We start from the raw sequence: 22,602 nt of genomic DNA, 5'->3' as shown, positions 1-22,602 counted from the left end.
AGTCAGGTCTGTCACACACCTTTACCATTTCAAACTATTACTAAAAGACTTCCTCCCTGCCTCCTGGCTTTGTCCTTGCTCCTTACCTAGGACATAGCTCTCTAACACCCTTTATCACCTTTCTTGTACCTCCCTTTAAAGTATTAAATCACTTAACCTGTTTATCCCCTTCTAATACCTCACTTTATTGTACTTAGTAAACTACTATGCCTGCTTCTAGTTTGCACAACCAAATTACTATTTCATCACTACTTCTCTGTTGACTTTCAAATTTGCTTATCTCCTCTGATTACTCCTACTTATCTTATACACCACTCTTCTAGTTGCACAGTCTCATTACAAGATTTGTAAATCTAATGTTTGTGAATATCAATACAAATTGTATTATACTGACTATTATGCTATGTGTTTAGTGAAAACTGCATTGTATATTTTTATTGTAAGTACTGATTGCATTAAATATGATACCTTGTAGCTTTTCTCCTGGGGCCTCCACTGAAAAAGGGCATATGTGCCCAGTTGGACTTTCCCAGTAAACAAATGTTAATCAATCAATCAATCAATAAATAAATATATAAACAAATAAATACGCTTTCTCCCCAACCTGAAAATGAATGGACAATAGGACTCTCTTCTATGCTGAGGAATGAATGGCCTGGCTCATCCTTGTGGGGTGGAAAAACAAACAGGCTGCTAGGGTGATGGAGAGTGCCTGATGATGGAAGAGGTAAAGTAGTGAAAAAAAACAGAGAAGTAAAACTTGAGTCGGTAATACTCCATGGGAAGAATAAAATTAACTAAAAAGAACAAGAATTGAAACTGATTAAATTAGTAAGGCTGGGTGAAGAATACCAAAACACTAAAGGGAGAGGCAGTGATACTTTTTTACTATCTTTTATAACAACTTACACGACGTAGGCATGGTACTAATGATAACAGCATCTGTGATTCAAAATCGGGAACAAGGCAATGGAAGGAAATTAAGCCTGTTAGTTTGACTTCCATTATGATAAACAATAACAAATGTGTACTGCTTAAAATGTGAAAATTGTATCAGGTGATCTAATATATTTCATTGTTCAGATAAAAGTATATTAGTCCAGGAATATACACAAATTTACTTCCCAGACGTCCTCAATGTGTTTGTACCACAGGTCCATCAGCGAGGAAAGGCCCTAAGGTGGTATTCTGGGTAGCAGACTGTTTGGCCAACAAGAAAGAAAGGGTCATATGAAATTAAATGGTTGTGAAGGAAAGAGCTTTGTTAACAAAGAAAAGCACAGGCAACATCAGGACCATTCATGTTTGCAGTATTTTAAAGAATTAGCACACAGGGGCAGGAAGAAACTTTGCAGATGTTACATAGACCCAGAACAAAGTTAATACATGCAACAGTGCATAAAGTATTAAAGGTAAGACAGCCTAGACTCAGTGGCAAGACATCAAAGTGAAATATCTAGAAAATAAAAATATAGCACATTTTTTATGGAGAAAATGTGAAGTACGTGTACAATAATTCCCTTCCTTCCATTCCCCTGGCAAAGCTGTGGGTTCAAAAACACAAGGAGAATTCAGCAATGCATGGGACAGAGATAAGTGAGTACTAGTGGAGAACAGAAAAACATGGTATATATGCTTACCTAAGAAAAATAGGTTAGGAAACAAGCAGTGATAAAGGCAAAACTAACAATTAGGTTCCTACCTGCAGCAGTTTTTTTTTTCTTTATTTAAGGTAAACTTCAAATGTAATCTGCCTCATATTGTATATATTGCTAATGCAAATAAACCATGTTCTCCATAACCTCTATCGGTTTCTATTGTTCAGTTTTTATTATAACATGAAGTTAAAGGAGAACAGCTATTTTTAAAGAACTGTTAAAGGAATCTAAGAAAATGATTGTCATTCCCTCTAGGATTATGACTGGGTCTGGGAATAAATGCAGAAAATGAACAAGGAAACAAAAATGACTGACAAAAGTCAGTATGTGCATAAACAATGGTTAGTAACACTAACATCCTTCTTTCTACACTTGCTTCACTGTAAGGGATTATTTTACAGTTTTTGTTTGCAGTTTGTAATTGATTTTGATTAACACAATTTTCCATGTCTGTGTTCATGTACATAATTTTAAGATGCTGTCTTTTGAAAGACTGTCCCATACCGACTAAAGAGATCAGCTCACGAATGTAGGTGTACATTAATTATAACACAATGGCCTGGGAATTTATAATACCACAGTGATAGGGCAAACCTAACTTCTATTTCTTTGTACATTGTTGCATTTCTACTCTTATTTAATCAAATCATTTCTTATGGTTTTGCTTGTAGGGCACACAAATTATTCCTTTGTTAACATCTGTACTTTGGGAGAGAGCTCAGTGGACAACACCGGACTTGTTCAACCCATCCCATTTTCTCAGCGATGAAGGACAGTTTGTCAAGCAGGAAGCATTTATGCCTTTTTCTGCTGGTAAGAATGAAATTCTTATCTCTGATTCAATGGTTTCATGGTAAAACACTTGAAAATGGTCTTGCAGTGTATTAGGCATTTGCCAACTGTTCTAAAGTAGTGATGCTGTTGAAAATAGTTAAAACGTAATACAATATAAAACTGATATATACAGTGGATATAAAAAGTTTACACACCCCTGTTAAAATGCCAAGTTTTTGTGATATAAATAACTGAGACCACAATAAATCATTTCAAAACTTTTCCCACCTCTAATGTGATCTATAACCTGTACAATTCAATTGAAAAATAAATATGTTAGGGGAAAAAAATATAAAAAATAAAAAATGTGCAATAAGCTGGTTGCATAAGTGTGCACACCCTTAAACTAATACTTTGTTGAAGCACCTTTTGATTTAATTACAGCATTCAGTCTTCTTGGGTAGGATTCTGTCAGCATGGCACATCTTGACTTGACAATATTTGCCTACTCTTCCTTGCAAAAGCGCTCCAAATTTGTCAGATTACGAGGGCATCTCTTGTGCACACCCCTCTTCAGGTCACTTCACGGATTTTCTATTGGATTTAGGTCTGGGAACAGCCTGGCCATTCCAAAATTTTAATTTTCTTCTGGTGAAGCCATTCTTTTGTTGATTTGGATGTATGCTTGGGGTCATTGTCATGTTGAAAGGTGAAATTCCTCTTCATCTTCAGCTTTCTAGCAGATGCCTGAAGGTTTTGGGCCAAAAGTGATTGGTATATGGAACTGTTCTTAATTCCCTCCACCTTGACTAAAGTCCCAGTTCCAGCTGAAGAAAAGCAACCCCAAAGTATGATACTGCCACCACCATGCTTCACCGTGGGGATGGTGTTCTTTTGGTGATGTGAAGTGTTGTTTTTGCACCAAACATACCTTTTGGAATTGTGGCCAAAAAGTTCAACCTTGGTCTCATCAGACCATAACACATTTTCCCACATGCTTTTGAGAGACTTGATGTATTGTTTTGCAAATTTTAGCCAGGCCTGGATGTTTTTCTGTGTAAGAAAACACTTCCGTCTTTCAACCCTACAGCATATGCCCAGACATATGGAAAATATGGGAGAGTGTTGTCACATGTAGTTCACAACCAGTACTTGCCAGAAATTCCTGCATCTCCATCAGTGTTGCTGTAGGTCTCTTGGCAGCCTCCCTGACCAGTTTTTCTCTTGTTCTTTCATCAGTTTTGGAGGGACGTCCAGTTCTTTGCAACGTCACTGTTGTCCCATATTTTCTCCACTTTTTGATGACTGTCTTCACTGTGTTCCATGCTATATCCAATTCTGTGGAATTTTTTTTGTACCCTTCTCCTGACTGATACCTTTCAACAATGAGATCCCTTTGATGCTTTGTAAGCTCTCTGTGAACCATGGCTTTTGCTGTAGCAGGCAACTGAGTTAATATCAGGAAAATCCTACTAGAGCAGCTGAACTTTATTTGGGGTTAATCAGTGTCTAATTGATGGCGGGTGTGTACCCAAGTAGACTGAATGCTGTAATTAACTCAAAAGGTGCTTCAACAAAGTATTAGTTTAAGGGTGTGCACGGATATGCAACCAGCTTATTGTATGTTTTTTATTTTTTTATATTTTTCCCCTGACAGATTTGTTTGTTTTTCAATTGAATTGTGCAGGTTATAGGTCACATTAAAGATGGAAAAGTTTTGAAATTATTTATTTTGGTCTCATTTTTTTATATCACAAAGACCTGGCATTTTAATACGGCTGTGTAAACTTTTTATAGCCACTGTATATATACACACATATAAATATATATATATATATATATATATATATATATATATATATATATATATATATATATATTACTAAACTTGTTCAAATCACATCTGGCCAAAATATTAGTGATCAGCTGTAAAGCTGAAAGCATATCATCCCAAAGCAAGCCCTGTCCAAGTATAAATCAAGGAATTTCTGGCTCTACATTGCAGAGGAAGGAAGACTTGACTGGAACCCAGACAATCTGGAGGAATCATGTCTACTGACCAAAGGTAGTTTTGGTGGCAGTAAAAAGTTTGAAAGCCATCTGCTAGAACTACTTTTGACAAACATAAGATAAAATTTTTTTTGAGACAGCAAGCACCCCACACACCCCAAAATTATATATACCAACTCCAAGGTTACACAACAGTGGAGAAAAAGGCAAACTTCATTGTCGGAGATGTTAGTTTCACTGAACAGTGCTCATTTGGCAAAACTAACTTTGCCAGTTTGGCACATTCATAAACTGGGATTATCAGGGTGTAGGAGAAAATGAAGAATGATGCTATTGAGTGTCTGATGTCTGCTCACCCATTCTAGGGGAGAGAGGTGGTCTGGCCCACTTCTATTTCAGCAGTATATGGGTCAAGGATGTGTACATTCAAATAACTTTTATCATGTGGGGGTGCACAGGCAAGACCATGTCAGGTAACCTTCATCATGTAAGCACCACAGGGGAAACCGCAGCAAGGAGACTTCATCTTGGGGGAGCACGCACAGGGGAAATCACAGGAGCCCATCGCATCTACAAGTATACATTATCAGCAGCTAAAGTGAAGTTGGGGTATGAATCAGAAACCCTCATGGCTTCAACATGACTCTGTCCCATGCAGGTGATGGCAAACAAACAGGCTGAATCACAGTGGCAGGCAGTGATGATCAGCAGGAACAAAATATTTGTTTTAAATTACAGCTTATAGAACAGCTGATTTATTCAACATTTGTGACAGAGTTCTTGTAATGTTTATCTATTTACATGATATAATGCTGTTAGCCAAAAGAGAGTCCTGCTTGGTAGATGCAGGAAACCTAATCCACTTAAAGTGGCCACGAGTTCATTACTCCAAATTAAACAGGCGCTGAAATGTATTCCCATCCACAGCACAACAGTTTCAGACAGTGTATTCATTCAATACTTTAACATGAACAGTTACAGACATTAAATGCTGCTCATCTAGAACTGGACAATATTGCAGCTTCTGTAGCTAATGTTGCCAGTTACATATAAAGTTCATTCTGTCATTAGCAGGTGACAGAAACCCAGAGTAAGAAAGAGATTTAGGTTGTATTAGCTCTAGGATATTTTGAAAAGGGCACCAACAACTAATTAGCAACATTCATATAATTCATAAACCCAGAGTGAATTTGCATGCATCCATTAACTTCTGAATGTTACACAGACACGCCTACAGAAGGACCATGTGCACACACATGCTAAGTAGTACCTTAGTTACATGTTACACTTCCTCTCAACTTAGATATTTATCTGGTGAATCATAATAGTTAATATTTAAACCAAAGTAATCAAATAAAGTTTTCATTCTTGGTTATTGCTTACATTACAAATGCAAACATATATAAGTGCAATGATTATATTTTCTTAGTTTTCATATACACTACCATTTTCTCAGGTTCATTCCCTAAGAATGTATTCTCAAGTACTCAGTAAGGCATCTTAAGAGCCCAGATGGGATAAGTGTCCTCAGCAGGCACAATAGGTGACCTCTCATTACATGCAGTGCCTCATCGGGGACTCTGCTGATTCAGCACTGAAATATTCCATTGTTTTTAAAAATGATCCCATGCATCCATCCATCCTTATTTTGGTACACCAGAGCTCAGTCAATGGACCATGTCACCCGGCATCCTCTGTGGTGGAACACTGATCAGTTATCTCCTAGGGGCACAGACTTCATCACCCAGCATCCTTTGCAGTGTAGGATCAGTTAGGTGATGCTCCATAAAGCTCAGTAACATTGCAATGGATAACAGCTCTTCTGGTAAGTGAACACACAGAATCTGGTTTGTATGTCATCTCCTTATGCCATCTCCCATAATAGCTCTGTATGTTACATGCCCCTGCCCTCAAGACAGATTGACAGCATTGCATTTGTCAGCCTTATAGTCATACAAAGCCCAGTATTAAGATTTCTGGTTGATCTCCCATTCTTGGGTTTTAATTTGTTTTTAGTAAGCTCAGACAGGATGCAAAGCTCCAGTTTAACAATAATACTGCTATTGTTGAATTAACGGTTGTATGAGCTGTATCTTTGTATATGAAAATAAGTTGTCTGTCTTGTGCTGCAGTGGGTTGTGGTCATTGTTTATTTTTAATAGCTTTCTTGAATGTATGAACAGATATTTATGTTAGCTTATTTATGTCTAGACATTAAAGGACAGATGTAGAATGCCCAACCCCATTTTGTTTTGTGAAGGTTTTGAACTTCTCATATATAAACTGTTAGTTGTTTATCACCAACAATCTGTTGTTGTAAGCCACTCCTGGTAAATATTGTTCATAACACTGTATTAGCATTTTGCAGAGTTAGTAGATTCAATGCAGATGAGCACCTACCACCTGGATTGTGCATCCAATGGCACTATGACATCGCTATTTATTATTTATTTAGTTACTTATTGCATTTGCTAACAGAGAAAGTCCGACTTGGCTCAGAGTCCCCTGTCAAAGGCTGCCCAAGGAGAAAAGCTCCAAATGTTACATATGAGATAAAGATTTATTCATAGGGTAGAAAAAAACAGCATTTTACAAGTTTATGCAGAGTCTAGTGATTAAAGACATTTTTAAAAGTTTATACATGGCATAAAAATTCATCCAAAAGTATTTTGAAAAGTCTGCATAGTAATGAGTCATTACAGATAGTACAACAAGGTACAGATACAGATACAGATTATTATTTTGAGCAAAGGAAGATGATTAGCATAACTCAGTATACAGACATAAATTTCAGTGGACCAGTAGCATTGTGTTCTTCAGTAAGCAATTTCACAATAAAGACATAAAATAGACGTAAAGTTGCAGAAATGCAACAACCTTTTTTGTTTTATTTTTTTTGTTAGTCAGCAGCTGGTGTAATAGACTGAAGATCAAATGAAGAAAGATAAGGACTAGAAGTGATTGGATGTATGAAGAAGGAGATGGGAAAAGCAGATAATATAGGCGAATGTAAGAATGACGAATTGAGTGGGAAAGTTGGGGGTAACAGTCAGTTATGGTAAGTGGGCAAGAGTATAGAGAAGAAGTGTTGTGAGAAAGAGATAAAGGGAAGTTGTTGAAGTGTAGAAGTGTAGAATTACAGTTTGGTCTAGGAAAACATATCCAGGGTTAGTGCACTGGTAGAGCCAGAGATTCTGCTGGTGAGACTTTATAGCTTCTGTTTAAAATGTTTGAGATATTCTATTTTTAGGGAGAGAAATATGTTGTTTGTTACTTTAGTGATATAGTTTGAGAAAAGACATCATCATCATCAGCCCCCTTTTTCCAATTTTTCCACATGGGGTCAGGCTGTCGTGTAATCTGTCACCATTTCTCTCACTTGCTATTCAATGCCACTCTCCTGCCTTTCTCAATACTCATGCCTGACTGCTACAGGTCTTCTCTCACACAATCCATGCACCTATTTGCTGGATGCCCTTGTTTCCTTTGCCTTCTTCCTGTCTGTCCCAAATCTTCTTCAACCAATTGCCTTCTGATTTTCTGCATTTGCCCAAACCACCGTAACCTATTTCTCTTTGACCTTGTCTACAACTGGAGCTACTTTTGGCTTCTGTTCTTGAGTTCTCATTTCTTTGTCTGGCCCACAATGTGCATCCTACCATCACATGGCAATTCATCTCCATCACCTCTAGCTTTCTCATCTGCTCTGCCTTTACTGCCCAGGTTTCTGTACCATACAGTAGCACCAGTTGCACCACTGTTTTGTACACCTTACTTTTCAGCTTCTTTGGAATTCTTGTGTCATATGTTTGTTCTTCTTTTGGCTTTTCCCTGTTAGGGGTTGTCACAGTGGAACTCTGGTCCACTAATGATTGGCAGTAGATTTTTATGGTGCCAAGGTGCCAGCCTGACACCCAACCTTCAACGATGGCACGCCCATTCACGCATGTCTTTCGAACGCCACTCGACCATGGGGAGGACATGCAGACTCCACACAGAAGGCACTCCAGCTGAGAATCGAACGGGAGAACCACTTGCTGTGAGGCAACAACACTACCGCTGCACCACCACATTCTTGTGTCATATACTACACATGAAGCTCTGTACCAGCTGGCTGCAGCCCCTCTGATTCTAGCTTTGACCTCCTCATTCTTACTTCCCTTCTCTTTAATCACCCCTCCAAGACATGTGAATCTGTTAACCTGTTCCACTACTTTCCCTTTTATCTCAGTTCTCAGCTTCTTCTGATTTCCCCCATTTGCTACCTTTGCAGATGTCTTATCTGTACTCACTTTCATCACATATGCCTTCAGTTTTGCATTCCATTCCTCTCTCCTTTGCTGAAATTCTTGCTCAGAGTCTGTCTATAATGCCACATCTTCTGCATACAGAAACTTTGTTGACCTCTCCCCTCTGACCTGTTTGCTAATGCAGTGCATCACCAGTATGAATAGTAGTGGGCTCAGAACTAAACCCTGATGCACATCCATTCCCACTGGGAACTCCTCTGTGAGACTGAACACTGTGCATACTTATGTCATTGGGTCCTTGTACATAGCTTGCACTAACTCTACCAATGTTTCTGGGATACTGAACCACCATAGGACTTACCAAATCAGTTTTCTTGGGACCTTGTCATATGCTTTCTCCAAGCTTAGAGATGCCCAGTTGGACTCTTTCTTCATCTCTAGCTTCTTCTCAACTATCTGTCTCACTGCAAATATTGGGTCAGTTGTGCTGCATCCTGATCTCAATCCAAACTGCTCATCTCCCATCTTCCTTTCTACTGCTTTGTATATTCATTTAAAACTCACCCTCTCCAGAATTCTTATGCAATATTGCAGGAGTTTGATACCTCTGAACTGCCCACAGTTGTGAATGTTCCCTTTGTTCTTAAACACTGACACTAGTATGCTTATTCTCCAGTCATCTGGGATATGCCTTTCACTCCATACTGTTATGAGTACCCTGAGGATCTATTTCTTTCCTGTACCAAACAACATCTTTATCTTACCTGCTGTGACCTCATATAACTTCATTTTCCTTCATGCTGTTCTTCTTCTATGGTGGGCACCTCCTCTTTTCTCATCATAGGCTATGTTTGGGGCAGTACAGCTTCTGTGGGGATTTCTTCATTCAGAAGCTGCTGGACATACTCCTTCCATTTGCCTTTGATGTCCTGTGGACTGGTGAGCAGGTTGTTGCTGGCATCCCTTACGAAGGGTTCTGACTATCTTCTTTATCTTTCTGTATTTGCTTTGCAACCTAATTCAGTTTCTTTTTGCCATCTCATGACTCACTTTCCAGAAGCTGGTAGAGTGCCTCTGATGCCTTGTTCTTTGCTGCCGCAACTCCTTTTTTAGCCTTTTAGTTAGCCAACCCGTACTCCTTCCTAGCCTGGTACATCTTTTTTAACTTCCACTTTTTCCTGCACTCCTTTCTTTTGATGACTTCCTGGACTTCTGCATTCCACCACCACCAGCTTTCCTTATGTACTTTATTTCCAAATGTAGCTTGGCTGCATATGTGTTCTGTAGTCTTCAAGCATTTTCTTTCTACTGGGGGTGCCAGCTTTTTTCGAGACGCTGCCAATCTTCTTCATCTCCACCTATTTCTTCTTCTTAGAGCCCTGAGTAATTCCTTGAACTGTTGTGCTTTCTCTCCAGTCAACTTCCTGTTCTTCAGCCTGGTGTCTGTTGACCTTAGTACCTTCTCTGACCATTACTTGCAGCTGATTATGGCAACCAGTGGTTTATGCTGTGGAATGACTATTTCACTGGAGATGACTTTGCATTCACTGATTCTACCCCAGTGCCCTTTCCTTATTAGGAGGGAGTCTACCTCAGTTGCATGTTAGCCCCTCTCCTAGGTGATGTTGTGACTGCCTCTATTTCTGAACCATGTGTTGGCTACTATCAAGATATTTGTGAGACAGAAGTCTAGAACGACCTCCCCTTTATTCCTGTTGCCCCACCTGTGTGGACACAGGCAGTCCTCATATCCTGTTCTGTATATCGCGATATGTGCATTCAAGTTACCTGTTATCAACATCAATTCATGTTGTCCTGCTTTATCTTCTAGATCCAACAACTGTTGTCTGAAAGCACTCTTTTCCCCATTATCACAAACCTGCTGTGGGTCATAGGCTGAGATTATGAATACTGCCCTATCATTAGGCTGCATTCTTATTGTCATGAGTCTGCTTCTAATTCTGATGACATCCCTCACTGCTTTTTGAAGCCTCTCCCTCACTATAATTCCCACACCATTTTTAACCTGTCCTCCTGAGTAGTAGACTCTGGATCCAAGCCTAGAGGCTTTGCTGCACTGCCTTTCCATATTGTCTCCTGGATACATAGGATGCCTAGCCTCCTCCTTATTATCATGTCATCTACTTTAAAGTTCCATCCTATCAGTGAACGTACATTGAGTGTAGCAATTCTTAGCTCATATTTGGCAAGTTGATTGGTTTTACATCCAGCTTTTGCACAATTGAGCTATCCCAGGTAACCCAGTCCGGGCAAGTGGATAGCCACTAACCAGTAGCTTACTGACCCAGGACTATTGGGCTTTATGGCAGACACACACTGGCCAACTGGGGCAAATACACCCCTCCTACCATTAGCAATGGTACCTGGCATAGGATGAAGTAGGCCTCAACCCACTTATCCCTTTCAAAAACCCATGCCTATTTGGTGACATTAGTCAACATTATTGAATCACCTAGACCCATATTTTATACTGTCAAGTGACTAGCCTGTCATGGCATGCAGACTGCGATTCGTGTTTAACTATCCTGAGAATACTGCACACCACAGTAGATACCCAAAGTGGTTGAGTTGTACAACTCTTCCCCCTACAGGACACCATGTAGAGTCTGTGCTGCTGCCCACAGCACCATTCTTTGGTGAATGTGAGATGTTACTACTCAGCATGTTTTTTAGAGGAGGGAGGAACCACACAGAGATGCAGGGAGACATGTTAACTCCAAATAGGCAATGGCCAGAGGTCAGAATTGAACCTTGTAACTTGTGCATGTAAGACGAAGGCCTCAACCATTATGCCAACAAAAAAATCTATAGCAGGAGTATTGCTGGATTGAGTGACATGGCAGAGCAGCATTTGGGTTGAGCAAAGGGGTCTATTTGCTTTCTATAGCTGGATTACAGTTGACAGAAATGGACAGTTTGTAGATTTAAAGATGAGGTTATGAATAGTCAAATGCAGGGAGCAAGATAGTTAAGTGGGGTAGTTCAAACCAATGTAGTTCTTTGAGTGCTAGACAGTGGTGGAATTTTTGTCAGTGATTTACTGCTACCGTTGCTAGTTTATGATAGCATTGTTTAAGTTCTCAGAGCTGAGACACATGTAAGTTAATGAAAAATGGGGGCTGCATAGAGAAATGTTGGGAGCAGTAGGGTAGAGGCTAGGTGTTTTCTGGTTTGGTCAATGAGGAAACTTTTGACTCTAGAGGGAACTCAATTTCTTGTGAGTTTTCTTTACTGTACACTGGATGTGGCAGCCAAATTTTAAGCTATTGTCAATGTAGATGCCATGCAGCTTGGTATGTGGGATGATTTGAATTTTACTGTTAGTTGCTGAAAAAATATCAAAGGAGGGTTTCTGGGTTGGGTGGTGTCTTGGAGTAAAGAAAATAAGTTTGCTTTCTGTGACTAAGACAAAGTTGTGAGTCAGTTAGCCAGGTTACAATGGATGAGAATGATTCTTGAGTGATTTGTTCCAGGTTGTCAATGTTTTGGGTGCTACATATGAGGGAGGACTCATTGGCATACTGAATTGTTGTGGATGATTTGGAGGCATCTTGAAGGTTATTAATGAATATGTTGAAAAGAATGGACCCTTGGGTGGGTGCCTGTGGAGACTGGGAGGAAAGGGGAGAAGCCTTTGCTTCATTCTACAGCCTGTGATCTGTTAGCAAGGTGGCTGTTAAACCATTTGATAGAGGTTTCATCAAATGCTGGAGATGAAAGCTTCTGTAGGAAGATGGGGTGTGAGACTGTGAAGAAAGATTTGGTATGGGTATTTGCAGTATTAGTGAAATGTAGGAGGGCTGTAGTAGTGAAATTATGGGGGCAGAAGCTGTGTTGGAAAGTTATTTTTGTCAATGTGCTGGAAGAGCTGGGATTGAATGCATTTTTCAAGAATTTTATATAAGGGGAACAAGACAGCAGTATGGAGATAGTTTCTAAATTTGATGTTATTTCCTCTTTTAGTGGTAGGATATAACTTTTGTTCGATAGTCTTGCGACATATGCTTCTGTGATTGAGTGGTTATGAATATAGACATGTGATAGGCTATAGCCTCGGCAGCCATTTTTAGATATTCTGCAGGGAGACTTTTGAGTGCTAAGGTGGTAGGTTTTAGTTTTAATAGATGTTTTGTAATGATTGAGGTGGGAATGGGTTGCAATGAGAAGGGTGCAGACTCACATGTGTTTCTGTGGATAGAAGGGCTGGTGAGAGGGATGTGGTGTTTGAATAGGATGTGACTGAATTTATGAAGTATGTATTAAAGAGACTGGCAGTGTTTTCTATGTTGTTGGACAATGTGGGTATGGGTTGAGTGGCATGGCTTGGTTTTAGGATTTGTCAATAGTTTACCAGAATGCCTTTGAATTTTGAAGGTTTTTGGACTGTAGGATAGTGTAATAGTTTTTTTTTATCTAGTCTGATTTTGTATTTAATGTGATTTCTGAGTTGCTGAAATATTTGTGGGTTGTTTATTTGTTTTATCTTTGTTCCAGGAATTCCAGGCCTTGTCTCCGAGTTTCATTAGCTGTTTTGTGGTTCTGGTCAGTCAAGCAGCTAGTATGACTTTTACATGTTTTGTTCTGAGGTGGTCTAAACTGTTTAGAATGTTAAGGAACATCCTGGAAAATTCTGTAACAGCATCATCTAATGGGGACATCCTTTAGATGTTTCCATTTACAGAGTTGTGGCTTCTGGAGAAATGTTTCTTTTTGGAAGTGGAGAGACTGGTACTTCATTATGGGGATGTGGTTTGGAAGTGTGATTTTGAGCTCTGACATCAAGAGTATCGTCATTAGAGAGAGAGAGAGAGAGAGAGAGAGAGAGAGAGAGACAGCCATAGGAGAATATGTTGTTAGGGGAGGAGGTGATTACCCAATCAAGTATTGAACCTTTGTGGGTGTTATTTATGTAGCGAGTGAGAGAGGTAATTAGTTGAATGAGGCCAGACAGATTGATAGCATTTTGAGGATAATTGTAATTGACAGACATATAATCAGTACTGAAATCTCATAAAATTATTTTTTCTTGTGGGATATTAGAGGTGACATATGACAGAAATTCTTCAGTGGTGCTGATGTTATTTCCAAGATGGCTGTAACTTCCTTTTATGGATAGGGTATTGTGGGAGATAAGCTTCAGCAGGGCACTAATTACTTCAACATTATTACACACTGGGATGGGGACAGAGAAAAGTGTAATTTGCATTGTATTTTTGTATAAGATGGCTACACCTCCTGCTTTTATATTTTACCTGTTTATCCTCAGTATGTTGTAAATGGGTGGTAGTATGTCTTCGTCTTTAATGTGGGGCCTTAGCCAAGTTTCTGTAATTGTTAATTTCTCAGGAGAGTGTTAGGTTATCTAAGCAGCTAGGTTATTTTATTGCAAATGTTTCAAATGTTCAGGAGGAAAATTTGCAATGAGGATGTTTTGGGAGCTGGGGAAGGAGTATTTGTTTTTTGAGATAGTGGTGTAGCTAGCAGTGGATGGTCCTAGATTAGGGTATATGTCACCATCTAGCTTTAATTTGATAGGATATGAGGTGTGTGTTGAGGTGGTATTGGATGGGTTATAGAGGTTTTTTTTGTTTTAAAATTTGTATGGTCTGGATCTTAACTTTGAAGTGATGAATAAAGGAGGTGGGGAAGGGTGATGGAGTTAGGGAGGGTTGTGTTTACAGCCTTGTTTGTCATGATAGATTGAGTAGTTGAAAAGTGATTGCTTGTGGTGGAAGAAAATGGTTTGTGTGGATGTGGCTAGGAAGGGTGGTCAGGTGAGCTAGAAAAGAAAGAGTTATCAGTATTGGTAGGTGTAGAAAGGCCACAACGAAATAAGAGTAAAGGTATGTGAGGGTGTGGTAAAAGGATAATTGATAGTCGAGGAGGGAGTTTAGGTATCTGCTTTTGTTAAATGTTAAATGCTTGATTTAGTTGTTTAGTTGCCTAGATCAGTGTGGCTTTGGATGAATACTTTTAGGATATGTGAGGGTGTGTAGAAATATGGGGAGGGGTAGGGGAGTGAAGTGAACCCAAGCTTAGCAAATTAATCAGTGAAGTTACCTTGGAGCAAAAGTAGGTGCTTCCATTCAGCTAACACCAAATATGTTCAATATTTTTATCTGTATCTTTAGTTTGTAATTTCAATTACATATTCCACTGTTAGTCCAATATCAAGTTATTCAGACTAATACTGATACACAACATTAAAACTGCACTTGTCTGTTTAACCAGTTTTCTAATGGTAAGGAGATTTCTATGTAAAGTACTAAATCGCTTATGAAAGAGAGACACATCACCTGGAAAACATAGCTAAAACCGTTGCTGCCCATCAATACTGCAAATGTCTCAGAAACTCCAACAAAAATCAAATCAAGACAGATTAAAAATACTATATTAATACACAGGCAGCAAATTATAACAACCCCAAAGTTTTTGGACTACAATCAACCACCTTGTAAAACTCAGTACACCAACACAACATACACCTACTTCATCTAACCATACTGACAGCATAGCCAACAAATTCAAGACAGTAACTTCTCTTAATTAAACCCTCGGCAGAGGAAGACACAACTTCTTCTCCTTCCTTGTTAGCCCACAAAACACCTGCAATCAAACTAGTCTCAGTTTCTTCAGTCAAAAAAAAAAGAAGTAATGCACTCACCATAACAGTCCAACTGTGTTGTCTATTTTCATTCAGCCTCACGAATGGGTTCTGGATCCGAAGTTGGACCCGACTCAGCTGTTACTACAGCTCATGGTAATGTTTGAGCTCTCGAGCTCTCCCCTACCCAAAATGCGCTGCTGCCTTGTCACCTCAGATTATACCTATAGCTTTAGAGACAGAAGAAACGCATGCCAAAAAAGTACCTTTATACCATAAATCATAGAAATTATCTGCAAAGCAGAAACTTAACTGTTCTTGACAAAAAAGAAAAACAGTTATGACTAGGTTAGAGGATAAGACAAACAATATCAGGTTTACAGAGATTAGCCCTCAAGATCTAGGAAAAATCTTTTGTGTCCTCATGTTCGGCACTAGACAGAAAAAATTAAGGGAAGGGGGACAGAGGGAGGGGATGTGAGGCTGAATGAAAATAGACAACAGAGATGGAATGTTATGGTGATTACATAACTTCTTTATCTGATGTTGTCATTTTTCATTCATCCTCACGAATGGGACAGAATCCCCAACTACCTGAGCTCTGGGTGGACCCAAAGGAAGGACATACAGAAGAACAGTCAAGCCAAATACTTATCTACCTCTTGAGACCAAATCCAACTTGTAATGCTTGATGAAAGTGTGTGAATCTGACCACATAGCAACTGCACAAATATCATCTAAATAGGCTCTAGACTGAAAACCCAATCCACTTGGCTATAGTCATGTTTTTAACAGCCTGCCCTAATTTTTGATGCACAAAGGAAACAAATAGTTGGTCTGATTTTCTGAATTCTTTATTTCTAAGTAGACAGTAGCATAACTGCCCATGGACATTTAGTGAGTGGAGAAAAAATTCTCCCTTATTACTGTAGTTTGGAAAAAATACTGGTTGGTTGATGGCTTAATTGCTGTTGGTCTCTGACATAACCTTCGGTAGAAAGAAAGAATTGGTCCATAAGGATACCCTGTCCTTCTTAAAAATGAGATAAGGGGATATAGAAGATAAGGCTTGAATCTCTGAAACTCTCCTGGCAGAGGTTATGGCTACTAGAAAGGCAGTTTTCCAGGAGAGAAATGTTTATACACACTTGGCTGCTGGTTCAAAAGGAGAAGCAGTTAAAGCCAGAAGTACTAAGTAAAGGTCCCAAGGAGGTACAGGAGCCTTCAAAGAGGGTCTCAGGAGTGGTATATCTTTCAAAACTTCTTTACATATTTTGGTAGATGCCAATGAAAAATTAGAAATTCCAACATGAAAATTTGAGATAGCTGCTAACTGAACCTTAATGGCAGAAGCACTATCTTCTTTATGAAACAATTCTACAAGGTACTGAAGAACCGTATAGGTGGTGCTGTAAAAGGCTGTGTATCATGTTGTTCAGCCCAAATGACAAAGCTTTTCCATTTGCTCTTATATAATTTCCTCTTAGAAGGTTTTTGGAAGGATAACAAAATGGAATGGATGGGGAACTAGAGAAACCATGTGATTAGTCTGAGATTTGTTAGATCCGGAGGAATCAATCCTGTCGGATGTGACAGAAGGTCCAGAATTGGATCCAGAATCCATGGTGGAGCTAGGAGGTGAGACCATAGGAAGGGAAACCATATCTGTCGAGGCCAGTAAGGTGCAATGAGGATTATCCTGGTCTTCAGTCTGGATACTTTCTGTAAATACTTGGGGATTAGGACCAGGGGGAAGACCATCCCTTGGTGACTCCCGCATAGGGGGGATTAGGGCAAAGAAGCTGCTGCATTTGTTGTTCAGAGGGCATGCAAATAGGTCACAGCAGGGTTGGCCATACCGATGAAAAATCATTTTCACTACTCAGTGGCTGAGGGACCACTCATGAGGCAACAGAATGGAGCTGCTGAGCTTGTCCACAATCACAATGGATTTTCCTGGAATGTGCAATGCTACCAGAAAGCGATTGGAGGCTACCGTCCACTGCCATACTCTGAGGGCTTAATATAGAGGGTAAGATCAGGTTCCTCCTTGTTTGTTGATATACCAAACGACCGACATGTTGTTTGTTTTGATATTGCAATCATTCCCAGAAGAAGGGAGTCTTGGGATGCTCGCAATGCTAACAGCACCACTCTCATCTCCAGGACATTTATAAGCAAATTGGCCTCTTCTGGTGACCAAGTGCCCTCAACTCTCATGGTATCTCACCAGAAGAACTAGAGTAATGGCTGCCGCCATCGAGCCCAGATCTTGTAACACTTTCCTGGCCAACATTTTTGAACTGCAAATTAACTTCTTTGTTTGGTTTCTGATGTTGAGAAAATGAGGATAGGGAATAGAGGTAACCATAGATGATGTGATGAATAGTGCTCCAATGAACTCTCGTCTTTGAGTGGGTTGCAGTTGAGACTTTGCATGGTTTATAGTGATTCCCAGTATTGAACAGTTCTGCAAAACCTGATCTGTCACTTGTACCAGTTTATGCCTGGTTGGGGCAGTGATGAGCCAGTCATCCAGATAAGGAAACACATGGATCCCTTGCAGTTTCAAGTGAGCTGCTACTACTGCCATACATTTGGTAAACACACTGGGGACCATAGTGAGTCCACAGGGCAGAGCTCTGAACTGGAAATGACTGGCTCCCACTCAGAAGCAATGGTGCCTCCTGGATCGTCTATGAATTTGTATATGATAGTACGCATCCTGGAGGTCTACCAAGCACATCTAATCATCCTTGTCCAAAAGGGTAGAACTGACTGTACCGTGACCATCCGGAACTTTAAATGCATGAATGACTTGCTTAACATCCTGAGATCCAAAACTGGTCTACAGTCCCCTATTTTCTTTGGAACTAAAAAGAACCTTGAGTAAGTTCTGGATGTTTTTTGGGCTGGTGGGACCTCTTGGGTCACTTTTTTTTTTGCTAGCAACTGTAGGATCTGTTGAGTTTCTGGATCCCATTGACTGGATGGAATGTCCATAAGCTCATTTGTCATTGGAGGAGGAAGGAAAAATGGTAATAATTCTCTGCACCCAAGTATCGTTTGTTAAATTTAGCCAGGCTAGTTGGTGCAGAGAAAAATGTCTCCTGATTGCCTCCAAAGGATGACAATTGGGCCTCCATTCAGGAGTGCTTATAGGGTCTGTCAAAAAAAGTTTCTCTGGACCCATTATTCTGAGGCCCTCCTCTGCCTCTTGGGCATCTTCTATTATTCCTGTTTCCCCCTCTGCCTCTGGGAAAACTGGTTCTATGTATGTCAGGGAATGGACTTTGGACTTGAACCACATTTTATGACCCCCTCTCTGATTACTGGAAAAAGATTGTTGGGGGGGGTCAAAAATCATACTCCTGTATTAGAAAGCATCTTCCCATCCTTTTCACACCTGGAAAATGTTTCTTTCACTGTAGGGCCAAAAAAGTAATGATCTGTCAAACTGAGCATTGACGAACGTAGACTTAAAAGGTTTCACAAAATCACATAGGTGCATCCAGGCTTGTTTCCTCATGGCTAAGCATGAACTTACTGCCCATGCAGCAGCCTCTGTAGCATTAGACAACAACTGTGTAGATGAATTAACCACAGACTGTAAGGTATTTCACTGAGGAGCAACAGAAGTTTGAATCTCCTTGGTCACAACCTTTGCCAGTGAGCTAGAACCTTCCTTGATTAAGCCCCTTTGCAGCCTCGTAAAATAGACTAAATAGTTCAGGGATCTGATAGCAAAAGTCGCTGAAGTGTAAACTCACTTCCCGAGTCTGTCCATCGACCTCGACTCCCTGTTAGGAGGGTGGACAATTAAAGTCTCTTCTGTGAGTTCTTTCAATGTGGAGGCTGCCACAACCATGGTATCAACCGGTACACCCTTACTCCAATACTGTCTTTCTACTGGGGGTGCCATGATCCTATCAGGTCTTTTTGGTATTGGCTCGAATGAATCTGGCTCCTTCCACGTCTTCCAACAAATCAAATCCACTAATTCATGAGGAGGTGATGTGACACAGGAGGAAGATGGGCCAGCAGCAAAGGCCTCCAAGTATACTGATTCCTCAGAGGAAGAGGTGTTTGCAGGCCAACCACCTTTCTGCTTCAGGAGTTCAAGGATGTCTCCAAAGGACATGTCTTCAGGTGATAGATTGATGAGTCAAGGTGCTTCCTCTTACACCATCTCTTCCAAGGGACTTCTTTGGTGGAATCATCCGGAGAGAGCTAGGGATCCCAGATTAGGTATACTGAAGGCCCTGGACTGGCTGTCCCTGTGCAGAATGATGGAGATCAAGTGACAGAACCAGATGAGTAGTCAGGGATGGGTCCAATGGGGGGGGGATCAGTCTGCTCTAAAGATTCAGAGAAGACCTTCTGAACCACATCAAAGGCTGATCTCCCCAGGGATGAGGAAACCAATGGAGCAAATGACAAGGGTCTCAGGTCCGTTGACCCCCCCACTCCCAAAGGAGGACTGCCTGAGGAGGAAGATGGAGATAAGCTGTCCAGCGCCAAGGCTCCGAGAGGGAGTGAAGGCTCCAAAAATATCAGAGTTGATACCACCAATACCCCCCCAGACCCAACAGGTAGGCTTCAGCTCCAGGAGCCCTCTGGATCCAAACATGTTGGAGCAAAGAAGCTCAAGACTATAGTCATATCCAATGAAATCAATTTCCTCGGATCCGACCGAGACGGATCCAGGATGCTCGGACCCAATAACTCTTAAATCATGGGGTCAGTCAGAGGAGGAGTGAAAGCAGGAGGACTTCCCAGATCCTATGGGGTTTAGACTAACAAATTACCCTTCTGGATCTGCTCAGTGATCGTCTCCCTCACCATTCTCACCACATCTGCTTCAGTGAGGCTTCAGATCAGACAAGAGGACACAAAAGCAGGCCTAGAATGCCTCTCCAAAAAAAAGGAGAAGGGAGCTGAGATACAGCCAGGTCTATGGAAGGCAAATAAGTGTGTTGGGGTAAGGGTTGTGGATCTCAAGACTTCGGCTCTGAATCTTTTTCTTAGGCTCTGAAAATAAAGAGGCCTTCTTCGGATCCGAGACCTTTGAAACAGCTGGAGAGGTTGGATCTCATTTTGACAACTTTTTCGCCGGGTCTGATGAGGCTGGAATCTCAGCTGACCTAGGCCCTTTTCCATGTTTGTGGGAAGAAGTTGAGGGCTAATCTTTTGGTAAGGCCATAGAAAAAGACCAGGGCAGCAGACCTTTTAAAATCAACTTATTCTTTCTCTCATTGATAGCCCTTGGATTAAAAGACCCACATATCTCACGGTCTAAGTACAAGTGCTCTGGACCTAGACAATATAAGCAAATAGAATGTCTGTTGAAAACAGGCATCATGTGCCTGCAATGGGTAAAATTTTTAAATCCTTTTTCAGACATAAGTCAAATAACAAAAAAAATACTAGAAAGAAAATAAGGTATTCGGTAGGGGATAAAAAAGGGATAATAAGGAAAACTCCCTTTTTTTTTTTTTTAAGAACAATGAAAAATAAAGACAGAGAGAGAGCCTGAAGGGAAAGAAGAATAGAGAAAAATTACAAATTCAAGTAAATATCACCTAATATCACCACAAAGCTTGAGAGTGTCAGTAACCACGTCTGATTGCGAAAGTGGCAAACAAGATCTGAGGTGACAGGGCAGCAGTGCATTGTGGGTTATAGAGCGCTTGAGAGTGCAAACGTTTCCACGAGCTGTAGTAATGGCTGAGTCAGATCCGACCTCAAACCCAGAAACCATTTGTGAGGATGAATGAAAATTGACATCAGATCTATTATTAACCTTAAAACCTACCACCCTTGTCCCTGATGATAATATGCCATCTCAGTACTTAAAAATTGCTCCTGATGCCCTAGCTTTTCCTAATTATCTTAATGAACTGCTTTATCATCAAAAGCTGTGTTACAACACTATGAAAAAGATGCTACATTTTTCCTGTCTATAAAGGTGAAAACTCAAAAGAACTCTTAAACTTCAGACCTATAGTCATACTGCTGCCTCTACTCTTACAAAATTCTAGAAAAGTCTATCCAGTCTCGACTGCTCAGCTTTCTCACTGGCAACTTCTTCCTTTTCCCTACACAGTGTGGTTTCCATCCTTTTCATAGTATATGTATATCTCTCCTTAGTTTTATAACATCCATTAACCAATATCAAAACTCTGAGAAGTTAGTATTGGCACTTTTCCTAGATTTATTCAAAGCTTTTGACATGGTATTCCATCAGAGATTGCTTCAAAAACTAGCTTGCCTAGGAATAAGTGAAACTTCACTATCTTGATTTTACAGCTACCTCTTGAATAGATACCAACAAAAAATACTACACAACTGAAAAAACTGAAAAAAACAAGGCAAAAATATGGCTGAAAAAGAACCTGCAAACACTTTTTCTTAGTGCTTTTGTTCTCTTTAATGTTTCAACAAGAACTTCATCAGAAAAGTTTGTAAAACACACACACCCCTTAAAAAGGCATTCAAATAATCATGTGATAAAGACAACCAATGGAAACAATCTAAAAGTGGGCATTGCCCCAAAATCCTAATACTATTGGTTGCTATTCTTTCATGCTCTAAAGTGCATGCAGTTAAGTTTGGTTAAGCAGTATTACTTGTTAGCAATTGATTTGTGACTAAAATATCATAAAAAATCTAATCTTCAAATCCTTTGTCTTAGTAAAAACACTTGATATTAATTGATTCATTTAAACCAGGCAGTTTATCGGCATTCAACCAATGCTGATCTAACCACGGTTGGCTTTGTTTGGTCACTCAGGTTTTGCCCTCATGATCAAACTACACCAACCATGGGTAAATCTATGCAGTGCCACTGAAGAGAGACAGGAACAGGAAAATGATGGGAGTAGCTAGTCTAGAAAAAGTGAAATAAATATAAGAGAAATAAATAGTTGAGAAGTAAGAACAATAAGGAGTAAGGCTCAGTGCTGACCAGCAGGATGTCTGTGGAGGAGGGATTACAGACTGTAAGAGTATTGATTAAAAAGTAGGACACTGAAGCACTTGTCTGCAGACTACTCATTCTGTAGGCTAAAATACATGCAGAAAGGACTTGATACCCAACCCTTAATTAATGTTCAAGGGCAGGGTGGTAAAATGTTTCTGTCCAAAATAAATGGTGGATGGATGGAGCTGAATCACATTGTATTTTAGATGAACCTGCTTTGTATATGCTTTAGGGATGTTTCCAGAGAACCTCTTAAAGCACAAGAACAGAGGTTGTAGAAAGTTTCTGTCCAAAATAAATGGC

The 22,602-nt window shown here is 40.1% G+C and overlaps 1 protein-coding gene across 3 annotated transcripts in view; it reads left to right on the top strand.

Moving 5' to 3' along the window:
- LOC122816727 (cytochrome P450 2K1-like) overlaps positions 1–22,602 on the top strand; it is a 657,641-nt gene that overhangs the window by 564,335 nt on the left and 70,704 nt on the right. For 2 of the 3 annotated variants that reach the window (XM_044089718.1, XM_044089719.1), the window contains exon 8: positions 2,330–2,471. In XM_044089718.1, coding sequence (XP_043945653.1) covers positions 2,330–2,471 — 142 coding nt within the window. Of the gene's footprint in view, positions 1–1,913; positions 2,000–2,329; positions 2,472–22,602 lie in introns of those variants that run through there. The other variant, XR_006367097.1, reaches the window with a different exon arrangement.

The sequence above is a fragment of the Protopterus annectens genome, chromosome 12.part0, assembly GCF_019279795.1.
Source record: "Protopterus annectens isolate FY-2018-M chromosome 12.part0, PAN1.0, whole genome shotgun sequence".
In the NCBI taxonomy this organism is placed as follows: Eukaryota; Metazoa; Chordata; order Ceratodontiformes; family Protopteridae; genus Protopterus; species Protopterus annectens.
Note: the sequence above shows the minus strand (reverse complement) of the source record. Positions and strands in the feature narration are given on the sequence as shown.